At 55.6% G+C, this 15,825-nt stretch overlaps 1 protein-coding gene across 1 annotated transcript; it reads right to left on the bottom strand.

The window, feature by feature from the left end:
- Positions 1-358: 358 nt before the first annotated feature.
- Positions 359-11,107, bottom strand: KHK (ketohexokinase). Its single transcript, XM_028496586.2, has 9 exons — positions 11,037-11,107; positions 7,435-7,551; positions 5,304-5,438; positions 4,981-5,115; positions 3,057-3,129; positions 2,172-2,318; positions 1,039-1,127; positions 744-901; positions 359-657 (listed from the first exon to the last, which is right to left on the bottom strand). The coding sequence occupies exons 1-9, from the start codon at positions 11,105-11,107 to the stop codon at positions 572-574; spliced, it is 1,011 nt and encodes a 336-aa protein (XP_028352387.1). The 3' UTR covers positions 359-571.
- Between the last annotated feature and the right edge of the window lie 4,718 nt (positions 11,108-15,825).

The raw sequence follows: 15,825 nt of genomic DNA, 5'->3' as shown, positions 1-15,825 counted from the left end.
GGACACTCCTCTTGTGGCCATTGGAGTCTTGTGACAGAGCTGGGGCCCAGAGGAGCTTTTCTCCTGGCTTGTGGTTATTTGGAAGGTTCCCTGGGGTGCAAGGGGTTAAGTCTCCTCCCCCGCCACCGGGAAGGCTGGAAGTCTGGCCCTCTACCCTGAGCGGGGGGGCCCCAGCAAGGGCACAGCTGGTGGCCAGCCTGGGGCACTTCCTGCTGCTCTGGTCTGGGTGGCCCTTCCTCTGGGCCTGGGCAGGAGGTGAATTTGGGGAATAGAGAAAAAAAAGGGCGAAGGACTGCAGGATCAAAGCCTCCAGAATCCCCAGCCAGAGCAGCTCAGACATCAAAGACAAACAAACAGACTGCCAGAAGGAAGCTGGCTCTGGGGAAGATTTATTTGCTCCGCAGCTCTGCCACGTGAGATGCCAGGTCACAGGTGGAGCCCTCCCACAGCCGGCATCCGCCCAGGGGGCAAGGCAGCCTGATCCCAGCTGGCCAGAGGAGAGAGGGCGACGGCAGCCAGTGGTGCTGGCCTGGGGTGGGGATGTGAGCCGGTGCTTCCTGCCACAGGGCACTCACACGATGCCATCGAAGCCCTGCAGACCACACTTCTTGCCCGCCACCTGGCAGCCAAAGCTCAGTGCCTCCTGCATGCTCTTCCCTGGAGGGAGGGGTGAACAGCCAGATCAGCCTGGTCTTCTGGGCAGGGGCAGGCCCCGGCCCTGGGCCTGCTGCTGGGGTACTCACCCTGGGACAGGCTGAAGATGACGGACGCGTTGAAGGTGTCTCCGGCCCCCAGAGTGTCCACCACCTGGGGCGGTGGGAAAGCGTCGGAGTGGAGCAGCCGTCCATCAGGGCCCAGGGCGTCGGCACCCTCCTCAGCCCAGGCACAGACCAGCGTAGCCCTGTGACACCCTCCACTCAGCTGGGTGTTAGCCCAGCCCTGGCCCCCAGCCTCATCATCCCTCCCCGGGGCAGACCCTGGAGGCCAGGCTCCCTCACTCCCCGTACCCGGGCCGCTGCCTGGCTTCCGCTAGCTCACCCCTTCCTCACGCGACCGTACAGGCCCCTCAGGGCCTCCTCCGCTGACTGGAACCCAAAGTGCTTGGCCACATCTTTGCTGACAAACACCTGTGGGCAGTGGAAGAGAGGCTGACAGTCACCTGAGCTCTACCCCAGCTGTCCCTCACTACCAGCAACCTGCTCCTCCATCGTGGCCACCTAAACGCCCAAGTAGCATCGCTGTCCCTCAGGAACAGGTTTTCATACTTGCTCAGGATATGCTAGAAAACAGCCATGTAAATTGTGACACAAAAGCCCCGGGCTATTCTAAGATCAACGAGTTTCCTCACAACTGAAAACCCAGAGTGAGTCTTGAGGTCATCTTGGGGTGCAATCTACAACTGGCAGGTAAAACCACGGCTTTCAGGAGGGTTTTTGTTCTGTTTGGCTTTCCGCATACAGCTACGCCCTCTAGGTCTGATTTCTTCATCTTTAAAACAAAGGGATAGGGGTTCTAGAGCTTCCTTAACACCAGCTACATATTAGAATCACCACGGTGTTTTGTTAAAAAATACTTCAGCCCAGGCTTCACCTCTACCAAACAAATTAAAAAAAAAAAAAAAAAATGAGGGTGGGGCTCAGGCATCCACATCATTTAACATGCAGCCAAGGTTGAGGCCCAACGAGCTTCCACTGTGATGCTAGGATTATCATCCCGATTCCATTTACATTCCAGACTTGCCATGGGCAAGTCCCCTTCCCATCCTCCCTCACCCCCTAGTGGCTCCCACCCCAGAATTGGAGGGCACCTCGGAGAACAGTCCCATCCTGTCATTTGACAGAGGAAAAGACAGGAGGCCCAGGGAGGAGAGGCTTCCACGCAGGCTGGCCCTGAGGCTGGCTGTCCTGGCCTTGACCAAGCCCTCTGGCTGCCTTCATACCTATGCGCCCACTGGGGTGGAGAAATTCTACTCCTTGGCCACTGTTGAGGCCTGCACCAGAGCCCTAAGCTAGAGGTCTGCCTCTTTGCTTTGCCCCCACCTGCCAACATCACCAAGCCGCAAATTGCCATCCTAAGTGTGACAGGCAGGACAAGGGGACACTCGGACTCCCTTTAAGGACCAAATTAAGCTGGATGTGGTGGGGGGGAGGGGCGGCGGGGGGGATGTTTACCACGTCTCCGTAGCCAAACAGCTGGTACAGCTCCTCTCGCGGCTTCTCCACCTCCACAGACACCTGGATCTTCTGCTCGGGAGGCTGCCTGGCGTTGTGCTGTTCTATCCGCTGCAGCATCTTCACCTGCTCCGATGCATTCCGGCCCTGGGGCAGAGCAGGGCAGGGCAGGGCAGGCAACTCAGGAGCAGCTGGGCGCTGGTCTGATTCTGCCTCATTCTTCCCTCCCTGCTGGAACCATGGGTGAGGGGGGAGAGGGGCCAGGAAGGCTGGGCCGGAACCCCATCCTAAGTCGCAAAATTCTAGTGCTATTCTGGACCTCGGAGACCTTATTGACCAGCCCTCCCATTTCAGATGAGAAGATGAAAGAATAAAAGAGAGACTTTCCTAAGGACATAAAATAAATTAAATGACAGGGCTAGGATTAGAACTCAGGACTTCTGAAGGTTTCCTCCCACCTAGACTCCAAAACTTCTCTTGGAATGAAGATTCTAGTTCCCTTTATTTGGGAGCCGGGTCAGGCCCTCTCATTCCTGCCTCCCCAGAGGTAACGGGTCAGGCCTCCCACAGCCAGGCTCCTGCCAGAGGCCAAGTCCAGAGGAGGTGGGGCAGCCTGTAACACAGAAAGCACCAGACTTTGCCTAGAGCCAGCATCCTGCTTCTGGCACCTACATCCTGCTGTGTGACCTTGAGTAATAAATCACCCAGTCTTTCTGGGCCTTAGTTTCCACCTGAAAACATAAAGGAGGATGGAGAGGGGGTGAGGGGGGTTGGATTCATTGATCTCTAAGGTACTTCATGGTTCAAAGAAACCAAGAAGGAGGCAGAACACGTGGAGGGGCTGGCAGGTTGAGGCTCTCAAAACACAGGCAGGGCAGGGCTTGCCTCAATGTGGATCCACTTGAACCGGGTCAGGTCAACCTTCTCAAAATCTTTAGCAGACACATCTGGTAGGTTCCTGAGTCACAGGACAGAAAGGACAGAGAAGGGGCATGGTGAGGTCAGCCAGGGCCAGGATCTCTAACTGGCTGCTAGGGCCCCTATGCCTGGCGCTGCCTGCAGCATGGCAGGAAGCTGAATCTATAGCACATGCTTCTGAGGCTTAGCTCCAGGACAGACCCTGTCTCAGGCTAAACTCAAGACCACTCCTTGCCCTACTCAGCTCCATCCAGACAGGGGGCTGGAGGCAGTTTCCTAGGGTGCCCCTTCCTGTGTTTGAGGCTGTGATATTATCTAAGGGCAAACTCAACCACCACATACGTCAAGCAAGGGACCAGTTCTGCGTGCCTTGGAGACCATATCTCCCAAAATGCTTTCAGAGCACCAGGGACTACAATTCCCAGAATTCCTCTTGCCAGCAGCACACACAGCTACCACCATGCAGTGCCCCGGGAAACTACAAAGGCCACGCCGTTCTGCCTGGAGCTCGGGTCTGGGTCCTCTCACTTCAGGCACCCCAGCGGTGACAGCAGCCCTGTCCTGAGTTTGGCAGCTCCATGTTACGACCCTGGGGTCAAGGTTGGTGCTTGAGGATGTTTATTTTTGGCTGACTTAGGTGTGGAGACCTGGGAAGGGTCCGCCTTGACCTTCCTTGGCCAGAGACCTACACACAGCCAGTGTCCTCCCCTCCGCGTTCTGTGCCAAATCCTCCTTCGATTTAACTAGCTGGGTGACTGTGGCCTTTCTGAGGTGCCTCCCCTTTGGTAAATGGGACCGAACCCCTAGCCTCGCAGGCCTGCTGCAGCAGGAGATAATGTGTGTGGATATGCCTGGACCGAGGCCAGTGGGCAATAAACATTTCTCTTTGGAGCTCCTCTCCCTCCCTTCCCATGAATACCCATGTTGTGTCCCTGATCAAAGTTGCTACAGATTGTTGCTTAATGGGCAGACGACTAGGGTTACCCAATGGGAAGGTCGTGTCTAGCACGTATGCCTACCCACTCATTCACTGGGACACAAAGAGCCCAGGGCCACTGGTTATAAATCTTGTTCTAGGATGACTGCCCCTCCCGCAGGTCCAGTGGTCATGCTGGGCAGCAGGGACAGTCAGAACCCCAGGGCAGTTGGGCCTGGGCCATCCCTGCCCTAACAGAGTACTTGGCACACACTAGGTTCTCAGTAAACTAAACCTCTGAGATTTTTCAGGAGGGAATCTGGGAGAGATGAGAAGGGGTCTCTCCCTGGAAGCCTGGGACCCTAAAGGGATTCCCCTGCCCTGCCCCAGGTCAGCAACACATCAGATGGCCCCGTCCTGCTGAGCCAGTGTTCCCCTTCCCTCCTTCAGCAATGGCTGTGAGTGGTGTGTGGCATTTGGTCTGGCTTCATTACGCTGGGACCTTTGAGGTTGCTCATCTCTTTCGAACACCCAAACCTCAGCTCCTGGTGCCATGCTGCAGGCTGGCAACTCTGGGGCTGACCCTGGAAACCCCAGCGGGCCCCCTTCAGGGCTCAAGATGGTTTGAATCACATCTCCCATCCCTCTGTCCTCAGAACAGTTTCCCCGTGCTCACACCCAGGCTGCTGATTGGCTGATTATGGAGGAATCACATCATAAATTACAGCTTGCACAGGCCTGCCCGCCCATCCTTGGTGCTGACCAAGGCCAAGTCGCCAGGCAGAGCAAAGCCCATCCCTTCCCACCTCACTTCTCCCCTAATTGAGAACAATTCCGAAATCACTGAACAGTTTGGCATAGGGACAATTTCTGGTGCAAAGAGAGAGGCCACAGGGGGCGGGCAAGTGGGCTGCCCACGTGGCAAGTGAGGGAGCTAATTGGTGGGCTGTGGCAAGGCAGGCCAGGGGGCCTTACGTGTCGTAGAGCACAATGGTACGGGAGCCATTGGAGCTGTTGACGATGCAGCAAGAGCATGGGGCTTCCCCGCTACTCTGCCAGGCCACCTGAGACACGTCCACGCCCCGCTGCCTGAAGTCAGCCACCAGGAAGCTTGGGGTGGAGCCCGAGCCAAGGGAAGGGCAAGGAGACACAGATTAGAGGCCACCAGGGGCCTGGACCTCCCGCGGGGTGGGGAGCGGTGCCGGAGCACGCGGGTCTTGGAGAGGAGGGTCCTGCTCTGGGAGCTGAGTGACGGCAATGGCGGCGGCAGCTGGCAAGGCGCAGACAGATGTACAAACCTGCAGGCATGTAGGATGGTGCGGCTACCACTGGCCTCGCTGCTGATGACTGTGGAAATGGGGACGGAGCCCGTGGTCTGAAAGACCGTGTAGCGCAGGTCCACGGAATAGCGGCGAAAGTCGTCCAGGACAAAACTGCCAGGGCGGAGTAACCCGGGGAGGTGCAGTTCGACGGGGGTTTGGGGGCTGGAGGGTAGGTGGCAGGGCCACCGGGGACCCTGGGGTGCAAGCAGAGGGGCTAGGATGGGACTGGGAGTCACTGTCACAGGCTGTGTGGAGGCAGGAGAGCATGGCTGGAGCTTAGTGAGAAAAACCCTAAGGGACATTCTTTTAGGTCGTGACTGAAGCAAACTCCAAGCCTGACCCTGTCCTTCAATCTGACGCAAGCTGGGAAGGACTTGCTCACGTTCATAAAGCTATAGATGGGGTAGATTTGGGACCTAGAACCTGCACCCTGTTTGAACCAAGCAGGTGAGGGCACTGTGGCCCGCACCCTGCAAGGCCCAGGCCGTATTAATAATTACCAAGGCGATACTCTGTCCCCCAGGTGCCCTCTGCTTGCCTATCCCCATGGCACTCCTCTCTCTGAAGTCCTTCCAGTCCTAACGTGATTCCTCTCCTCTACACCTGCCTCCACGATGCCCAGCCAGAAAGCGGTGCTGCCTCGGCGGGCCTCTCAGTGCCTGAGGCCCCTCAGTAGGGACCGGGTCCGGGACTCGCTCAGAATCCCCTCCAATCGGAGTGAGCCGGGGGGTGGCCCCTCAGGAAGACCGTACCAGCAGAACAAGGAGGCCACCCACCCCTCCCAGCTCTTTGGAAATGCAGTGTCCTGTCACCAGGAGCTGGCGACTATGCCCAGCAGTCCAGCCACCATCCTGGCCTTTCTCACTATGGCCGAACCTCACTTTCGGCAACACCAAGGCTGGACAATACAGACTTGTATAGAGGTACCACGTCGGGGCATCATTCCCTGTCTTACGTCTCAAGGATCCTTTCAATAGTAGCTTTCCCACAGCATGGAGAATATGATTTGGTTTTTGCCAAATAACTTTTTGCACCCACAGTGCCAGGTACATGGTAGGTGCTCATTCAGTGTTTGCTGAACACAAGGGGAGAATCTGGAATGGCCCAGCTATCAGCATGACTGCCACACAAAGGTGGGCCCACCACCCCAAAGCAAGAGGCACGGTCTTGCTCTAGCTGGGAGGGGAGGCAGCTGCTGAAGAGCGCTGACGAGTGAGCAGCTGTCGGCTCCGGGTCCCTCTGTCCCACATCCCAGGGCAGGCTCTCGCCCCATTATTTGCTTCATGCTAGTTCATAAGGAAGGGAATCTGGCAGCGGCCTGGGGCTGGGCTCTGGCAGCAACCCCTCTCAAACCAGGGCTCAAAGGGCTGTACTTTACAGGCCAGCAACCTGGCAGCCTGCCCCTGTGCCCACAGTGGGCAAAGTGGGCCTCACCGCCTGATAAGCGCTTGCTGAGTCGGCAGTGCCAGGGGTCAAAGGGCTCTCGGGTCCCTGCAGCAGCCAACATAGAGGAAGTGTGCGGGCCACTACGGGCTGCAGGCTCCTAGCCGATGAGCTGGGAGGCATGGGTCTGGGCCCAGCTTTAGCACGTGGCATCGGGGTGTCCTTGGGCAGGGAGCTCTCGCTGCTTCAGTGAACAACGGGGACACAATCACTGGCCCTGCCCCCTCAGCTGGGAAAGAAACTGCAGGCCTGGACCCTGGGACCGTGGGTGCGGGACATCCCCGAGAGAGGGCAGGTACAGCATGTCCCTAACTGCCTTCTGCCACAAGCACAGGCAGGATTAGGGACTTGAGAAGGGCAAAGTCACATCCACCGCAGAGAGCCTATTGGAAACAAGGAAGGAGAAGGTGGGAAGCCGAAGCAGGCTCCAGGGACTGGCCAAGGAAACAGGCTGTGAAAATGAAACCTTTAAAAGGAGCAGCATTAACAACTGAGCAGCAGATAAGCCATACCAGGGAGGGTCTGGGATGCTGGTACTCCACTCCCCATGCCCCACCCGTTTCTGGTGGCCACAAACCACTTCTCAGAGACTGCCCACCCAGGGCCAAGCTTCCTTCTTCTCCCCTCACCCTGTGGGCCACCCTCCCCTGCTCCCTCCACTTACTCGGCAGCGTGGCCCGGGGCCAGTGAGCCCATGAAGGCACAGGGGGCTCCAAGCAGGGAGAGGACAGTGCAGGAGTTGGATGCGTTGCCTCCACGCTGCCATCTCTGGGACAAGCACCTGCAAAACACAAGGAGGGTCCCTGCAGATCCAGCAGGCTGGGGCTGGGATAAGCAGGGCTGAGCCCTGAGTAGGGCCCACAGGATGTAAAAGCCAGGCGATTCCCCTCAGAAAGCATCCAGGCCAGCCTTAGGCCCAGCAAAGGGAAGAGGCTCAGCTATTCCCCAGCCCAGGCTAAATTCAAGTTCACAGTGATTAATTTCTATCTTGCACCTATTCTTATGACATCTGGAAAGCACTCACTCGGGCCCATCACAGTTTGAGGGTCCCACTGACTTTGGGTTACTTCCTCCTCTGTTACAGTGACGCCCCACCAAACCCCCTCCTTGAGAGCTGCCTCTTCCCAAAGGTGGCAAATCTCCTGCTGCTCCTGTCTTAGGAGAGACCACTTCAGTAATAACTCAGATTAAGATAATTAAGACAGGAAGCAAACCCAGACACTGTGATCAAATTAAGAAGGTTGTGTGTGGTAACTTTTATGATGACAAAAGTTCAAAAGATCACCGAGTGAAGACCAGTTTTTCTCCATCTTTGTTTCTCCTTTTTTTTTCAGCTTTATTGAGATGTAATTGACATATAACATTCTGAAAGCTGAAGGTGTACAACGTGATGATTTTGCTATACATATATTTTGTGAAGTGATTAGTACAATCAGGTTAGTTAACACATCCGTCACAGGGCATAGTTACCTTTTTTTTTTTCCTTTTTTTTCCCTCCATTTTACTGAAAAATCTAACAAAAGGAAACTAAGTTAAGATACACCTGAAGGGCTACACTGTCAACATCAACAGCAAAAATGATAACTCCTGCATACATAGTCAAAGCACTTGAATGATTTCTCATTTGTGCTCCAATAATACTGTGAGGTAACAGCACAGGCTGTTATTTCTATTCTTCCAGTTCCAAAAAGGATAATAATAACTGTGGCAGCTTACGATAAGGGGAACAAGTACCGAAGAACTTGTTCTTCGGTACTTAATTAGAACTACTAATTAAGAGAAATGAATGAAGTAGAATTTTTAGGCTAGGGTATATATATACACGAAGCTTAACCCTGAAGTTCCCTTCAGCCTTGGGAAAAGGGGACCATGATCTCATCAGAAAGAAGGATACTAATCTGCAAGAGGTCAAACATTTCTCAAGCTATGAGCTTTAGAGAAATTTTCATGCAGAGAAGAGAGGAGAAGCCTGGAGGGACTGGACTTGCTCAAGGTCACAACAACAGTTAATGACAAAGCTGATACCAGAACCCGGGTTTCCTGACCCCAAACCACTGCAAGTGCTCTGTATTTCTGAATGCAAAGTAGTTGGGTCGCAGCTTGATGAGGCTTCAGAGAAAGGGTATACAGTTTTAGTCTGTGGAAACCCTTCAAAGTTATATTGACACCCAACTTTCTGTGCAGAAATGCTCTGCTGAGCATGAAGATGCTTTCCGGAAGGTCCTTCTCTGCCAGGACTCTGGGAGGCAGGGCCACTCCTCAGGGGTCTGGCCGAGTTCCAGGTGGCAGCTGCTGAGAGTCCTCGGCTGCCTATGGAGAGAGCCTGGGAAAGGTGGGGGCTCAGATGCTGGGAAGGACTGTGTCCCCACTCAGGTTTGCCCATCGGGGAGGCACAACAGAGTCCGGGAGCTGGGCTGGGTGGGATGGGAGCACAGGAGAGAGGCCCTGTGGACAGCCAAACTGCTCCACACAGGAGCAGAGCCATGGTCTGGGGGAGGGGGCAGATACTCCCTAAAGCGCAGGGAGCACGGAGGGTCTCTTCAGAGAGGCACCTTGTTTAGCGCCCCCCCCCCCCCCGTCGGAACCAGCTCCCGTCAGGGTGGAACTAGCAGGCTCTCGTCCTAGCCTCCCAACATGAGTAAGCTCAAAGGCACTGGGACTCAGCCCTAGCAGATCAAGTCCTCTGGGTCCTCTGGAGGTCCTCCACAGTTCTTGGAGAAACTGGAGCCCCAGAATTTGCACTGCTCTCCGGAAAGTAAACTTGACTCCTCACTGGGCACCAAGCCCTGGGGCTGGCTTGACCTTGGTAGGTGGGCTAGGTCCACACAGCAGCATACCCTTGTGCCTCGCCCCCACTGGCCCTGCACCTTTCGCCAGGGGCTGTCACCTCTGGCAAACAAAGCAGCCCAAAGCAAAGGGTCAACTCCATGAGGCGGGCAGCCGCAAAGGAACAGGGTGCACCAGAGAGGGCGGAGGCTGGAGCACCAGCTTCAGGACGCCTGAGTTGTGGCTACCGCTCTCTGCCACTCATCAACGACGTGGCCCCTTACAGAAACTGTCTAATTTCTCCAAATCCTTAGCTTCCTCATCTCTAAAGAGAGGATGTGACTGATCCTGACACGCTTCCCATGGGCTGCTGTGATGAAACTATGTAACAATGCCTGTGACAGTGCTGTGTGGACCCACGGACTGAAGAACGCCGGGGGCTCTCCCTCAGTGAGCCCCCTGGCTGTGGCTGCTGTAGTGTCTTTCCCGAGTTCAATCTTGAACTCGCCTTTTATCCAGTTCTTGGCTGAGACAAGTGAGGGCCAAGAAGCAGTTCTTGTCCGTATTCTGAGCACTAGACTGCACCAAGAGACAGCCACGGATTCCACCACAGAAGTGTGCTGGGATCACAGCATAAGGGTAATCAGGAGTAAATATCGGGGCTTCCCTGGTGGCGCAGTGGTTGAGGGCCCGCCTGCCGATGCGGGGGACTGGACCGAGGCCAGTGGGCAATAAACATTTCTCTTTGGAGCTCCTCTCCCTCCCTTCCCATGAATACCCATGTTGTGTCCCTGATCAAAGTTGCTACAGATTGTTGCTTAATGGGCAGACGACTAGGGTTACCCAATGGGAAGGTCGTGTCTAGCACGTATGCCTACCCACTCATTCACTGGGACACAAAGAGCCCAGGGCCACTGGTTATAAATCTTGTTCTAGGATGACTGCCCCTCCCGCAGGTCCAGTGGTCATGCTGGGCAGCAGGGACAGTCAGAACCCCAGGGCAGTTGGGCCTGGGCCATCCCTGCCCTAACAGAGTACTTGGCACACACTAGGTTCTCAGTAAACTAAACCTCTGAGATTTTTCAGGAGGGAATCTGGGAGAGATGAGAAGGGGTCTCTCCCTGGAAGCCTGGGACCCTAAAGGGATTCCCCTGCCCTGCCCCAGGTCAGCAACACATCAGATGGCCCCGTCCTGCTGAGCCAGTGTTCCCCTTCCCTCCTTCAGCAATGGCTGTGAGTGGTGTGTGGCATTTGGTCTGGCTTCATTACGCTGGGACCTTTGAGGTTGCTCATCTCTTTCGAACACCCAAACCTCAGCTCCTGGTGCCATGCTGCAGGCTGGCAACTCTGGGGCTGACCCTGGAAACCCCAGCGGGCCCCCTTCAGGGCTCAAGATGGTTTGAATCACATCTCCCATCCCTCTGTCCTCAGAACAGTTTCCCCGTGCTCACACCCAGGCTGCTGATTGGCTGATTATGGAGGAATCACATCATAAATTACAGCTTGCACAGGCCTGCCCGCCCATCCTTGGTGCTGACCAAGGCCAAGTCGCCAGGCAGAGCAAAGCCCATCCCTTCCCACCTCACTTCTCCCCTAATTGAGAACAATTCCGAAATCACTGAACAGTTTGGCATAGGGACAATTTCTGGTGCAAAGAGAGAGGCCACAGGGGGCGGGCAAGTGGGCTGCCCACGTGGCAAGTGAGGGAGCTAATTGGTGGGCTGTGGCAAGGCAGGCCAGGGGGCCTTACGTGTCGTAGAGCACAATGGTACGGGAGCCATTGGAGCTGTTGACGATGCAGCAAGAGCATGGGGCTTCCCCGCTACTCTGCCAGGCCACCTGAGACACGTCCACGCCCCGCTGCCTGAAGTCAGCCACCAGGAAGCTTGGGGTGGAGCCCGAGCCAAGGGAAGGGCAAGGAGACACAGATTAGAGGCCACCAGGGGCCTGGACCTCCCGCGGGGTGGGGAGCGGTGCCGGAGCACGCGGGTCTTGGAGAGGAGGGTCCTGCTCTGGGAGCTGAGTGACGGCAATGGCGGCGGCAGCTGGCAAGGCGCAGACAGATGTACAAACCTGCAGGCATGTAGGATGGTGCGGCTACCACTGGCCTCGCTGCTGATGACTGTGGAAATGGGGACGGAGCCCGTGGTCTGAAAGACCGTGTAGCGCAGGTCCACGGAATAGCGGCGAAAGTCGTCCAGGACAAAACTGCCAGGGCGGAGTAACCCGGGGAGGTGCAGTTCGACGGGGGTTTGGGGGCTGGAGGGTAGGTGGCAGGGCCACCGGGGACCCTGGGGTGCAAGCAGAGGGGCTAGGATGGGACTGGGAGTCACTGTCACAGGCTGTGTGGAGGCAGGAGAGCATGGCTGGAGCTTAGTGAGAAAAACCCTAAGGGACATTCTTTTAGGTCGTGACTGAAGCAAACTCCAAGCCTGACCCTGTCCTTCAATCTGACGCAAGCTGGGAAGGACTTGCTCACGTTCATAAAGCTATAGATGGGGTAGATTTGGGACCTAGAACCTGCACCCTGTTTGAACCAAGCAGGTGAGGGCACTGTGGCCCGCACCCTGCAAGGCCCAGGCCGTATTAATAATTACCAAGGCGATACTCTGTCCCCCAGGTGCCCTCTGCTTGCCTATCCCCATGGCACTCCTCTCTCTGAAGTCCTTCCAGTCCTAACGTGATTCCTCTCCTCTACACCTGCCTCCACGATGCCCAGCCAGAAAGCGGTGCTGCCTCGGCGGGCCTCTCAGTGCCTGAGGCCCCTCAGTAGGGACCGGGTCCGGGACTCGCTCAGAATCCCCTCCAATCGGAGTGAGCCGGGGGGTGGCCCCTCAGGAAGACCGTACCAGCAGAACAAGGAGGCCACCCACCCCTCCCAGCTCTTTGGAAATGCAGTGTCCTGTCACCAGGAGCTGGCGACTATGCCCAGCAGTCCAGCCACCATCCTGGCCTTTCTCACTATGGCCGAACCTCACTTTCGGCAACACCAAGGCTGGACAATACAGACTTGTATAGAGGTACCACGTCGGGGCATCATTCCCTGTCTTACGTCTCAAGGATCCTTTCAATAGTAGCTTTCCCACAGCATGGAGAATATGATTTGGTTTTTGCCAAATAACTTTTTGCACCCACAGTGCCAGGTACATGGTAGGTGCTCATTCAGTGTTTGCTGAACACAAGGGGAGAATCTGGAATGGCCCAGCTATCAGCATGACTGCCACACAAAGGTGGGCCCACCACCCCAAAGCAAGAGGCACGGTCTTGCTCTAGCTGGGAGGGGAGGCAGCTGCTGAAGAGCGCTGACGAGTGAGCAGCTGTCGGCTCCGGGTCCCTCTGTCCCACATCCCAGGGCAGGCTCTCGCCCCATTATTTGCTTCATGCTAGTTCATAAGGAAGGGAATCTGGCAGCGGCCTGGGGCTGGGCTCTGGCAGCAACCCCTCTCAAACCAGGGCTCAAAGGGCTGTACTTTACAGGCCAGCAACCTGGCAGCCTGCCCCTGTGCCCACAGTGGGCAAAGTGGGCCTCACCGCCTGATAAGCGCTTGCTGAGTCGGCAGTGCCAGGGGTCAAAGGGCTCTCGGGTCCCTGCAGCAGCCAACATAGAGGAAGTGTGCGGGCCACTACGGGCTGCAGGCTCCTAGCCGATGAGCTGGGAGGCATGGGTCTGGGCCCAGCTTTAGCACGTGGCATCGGGGTGTCCTTGGGCAGGGAGCTCTCGCTGCTTCAGTGAACAACGGGGACACAATCACTGGCCCTGCCCCCTCAGCTGGGAAAGAAACTGCAGGCCTGGGCCGTGGGACCGTGGGTGCGGGACATCCCCGAGAGAGGGCAGGTACAGCATGTCCCTAACTGCCTTCTGCCACAAGCACAGGCAGGATTAGGGACTTGAGAAGGGCAAAGTCACATCCACCGCAGAGAGCCTATTGGAAACAAGGAAGGAGAAGGTGGGAAGCCGAAGCAGGCTCCAGGGACTGGCCAAGGAAACAGGCTGTGAAAATGAAACCTTTAAAAGGAGCAGCATTAACAACTGAGCAGCAGATAAGCCATACCAGGGAGGGTCTGGGATGCTGGTACTCCACTCCCCATGCCCCACCCGTTTCTGGTGGCCACAAACCACTTCTCAGAGACTGCCCACCCAGGGCCAAGCTTCCTTCTTCTCCCCTCACCCTGTGGGCCACCCTCCCCTGCTCCCTCCACTTACTCGGCAGCGTGGCCCGGGGCCAGTGAGCCCATGAAGGCACAGGGGGCTCCAAGCAGGGAGAGGACAGTGCAGGAGTTGGATGCGTTGCCTCCACGCTGCCATCTCTGGGACAAGCACCTGCAAAACACAAGGAGGGTCCCTGCAGATCCAGCAGGCTGGGGCTGGGATAAGCAGGGCTGAGCCCTGAGTAGGGCCCACAGGATGTAAAAGCCAGGCGATTCCCCTCAGAAAGCATCCAGGCCAGCCTTAGGCCCAGCAAAGGGAAGAGGCTCAGCTATTCCCCAGCCCAGGCTAAATTCAAGTTCACAGTGATTAATTTCTATCTTGCACCTATTCTTATGACATCTGGAAAGCACTCACTCGGGCCCATCACAGTTTGAGGGTCCCACTGACTTTGGGTTACTTCCTCCTCTGTTACAGTGACGCCCCACCAAACCCCCTCCTTGAGAGCTGCCTCTTCCCAAAGGTGGCAAATCTCCTGCTGCTCCTGTCTTAGGAGAGACCACTTCAGTAATAACTCAGATTAAGATAATTAAGACAGGAAGCAAACCCAGACACTGTGATCAAATTAAGAAGGTTGTGTGTGGTAACTTTTATGATGACAAAAGTTCAAAAGATCACCGAGTGAAGACCAGTTTTTCTCCATCTTTGTTTCTCCTTTTTTTTTCAGCTTTATTGAGATGTAATTGACATATAACATTCTGAAAGCTGAAGGTGTACAACGTGATGATTTTGCTATACATATATTTTGTGAAGTGATTAGTACAATCAGGTTAGTTAACACATCCGTCACAGGGCATAGTTACCTTTTTTTTTTTCCTTTTTTTTTCCTCCATTTTACTGAAAAATCTAACAAGGCAGATACTCCCTAAAGCGCAGGGAGCACGGAGGGTCTCTTCAGAGAGGCACCTTGTTTAGCGCCCCCCCCCCCCCCGTCGGAACCAGCTCCCGTCAGGGTGGAACTAGCAGGCTCTCGTCCTAGCCTCCCAACATGAGTAAGCTCAAAGGCACTGGGACTCAGCCCTAGCAGATCAAGTCCTCTGGGTCCTCTGGAGGTCCTCCACAGTTCTTGGAGAAACTGGAGCCCCAGAATTTGCACTGCTCTCCGGAAAGTAAACTTGACTCCTCACTGGGCACCAAGCCCTGGGGCTGGCTTGACCTTGGTAGGTGGGCTAGGTCCACACAGCAGCATACCCTTGTGCCTCGCCCCCACTGGCCCTGCACCTTTCGCCAGGGGCTGTCACCTCTGGCAAACAAAGCAGCCCAAAGCAAAGGGTCAACTCCATGAGGCGGGCAGCCGCAAAGGAACAGGGTGCACCAGAGAGGGCGGAGGCTGGAGCACCAGCTTCAGGACGCCTGAGTTGTGGCTACCGCTCTCTGCCACTCATCAACGACGTGGCCCCTTACAGAAACTGTCTAATTTCTCCAAATCCTTAGCTTCCTCATCTCTAAAGAGAGGATGTGACTGATCCTGACACGCTTCCCATGGGCTGCTGTGATGAAACTATGTAACAATGCCTGTGACAGTGCTGTGTGGACCCACGGACTGAAGAACGCCGGGGGCTCTCCCTCAGTGAGCCCCCTGGCTGTGGCTGCTGTAGTGTCTTTCCCGAGTTCAATCTTGAACTCGCCTTTTATCCAGTTCTTGGCTGAGACAAGTGAGGGCCAAGAAGCAGTTCTTGTCCGTATTCTGAGCACTAGACTGCACCAAGAGACAGCCACGGATTCCACCACAGAAGTGTGCTGGGATCACAGCATAAGGGTAATCAGGAGTAAATATCGGGGCTTCCCTGGTGGCGCAGTGGTTGAGGGCCCGCCTGCCGATGCGGGGGACGCGGTTTGAGGACCACTTTTTTCTCCTAACACCATCATTAACCCCATCATTCCCCTCCAGTTATTTTTCATTTATCTCTTTAGATCAGTACAAACTCACAGATTATTTTATTCAATGGGCTATAATACATTACTATCATTCATTTGGAAGCTCAAACTGTCCCAGTATTGGCCATTGGAAGCCCCTTTCAGCTGGTTCCTATGTCTTTTATGACACATCCCTAACATTCTTGGAGAAGTTCCTTACTTTCT

This window comes from Physeter macrocephalus, chromosome 12 (genome assembly GCF_002837175.3).
Source record: "Physeter macrocephalus isolate SW-GA chromosome 12, ASM283717v5, whole genome shotgun sequence".
Lineage (NCBI taxonomy): Eukaryota > Metazoa > Chordata > Mammalia > Artiodactyla > Physeteridae > Physeter > Physeter macrocephalus.
This window is presented reverse-complemented; position numbering and strand designations above follow the sequence as displayed.

What these genes read in the sequence shown, in the direction of transcription:
- KHK (XM_028496586.2), bottom strand. Translation starts at nt 11,107, where the DNA reads ATGGGCTTTGCTCTGCCTGGCGACTTGGCCTTGGTCAGCACCAAGGAT. An exon ending in CGGGCAGGCCTGTGCAAGCT is followed by an intron (nt 7,552 to 11,036) that starts GTAATTTATGAT and finishes TGTGTTTTGCAG; the next exon opens with GTGCTTGTCCCAGAGATGGC. An exon ending in TCAAGTGGATCCACATTGAG is followed by an intron (nt 2,319 to 3,056) that starts GCAAGCCCTGCC and finishes GCTCTGCCCCAG; the next exon opens with GGCCGGAATGCATCGGAGCA.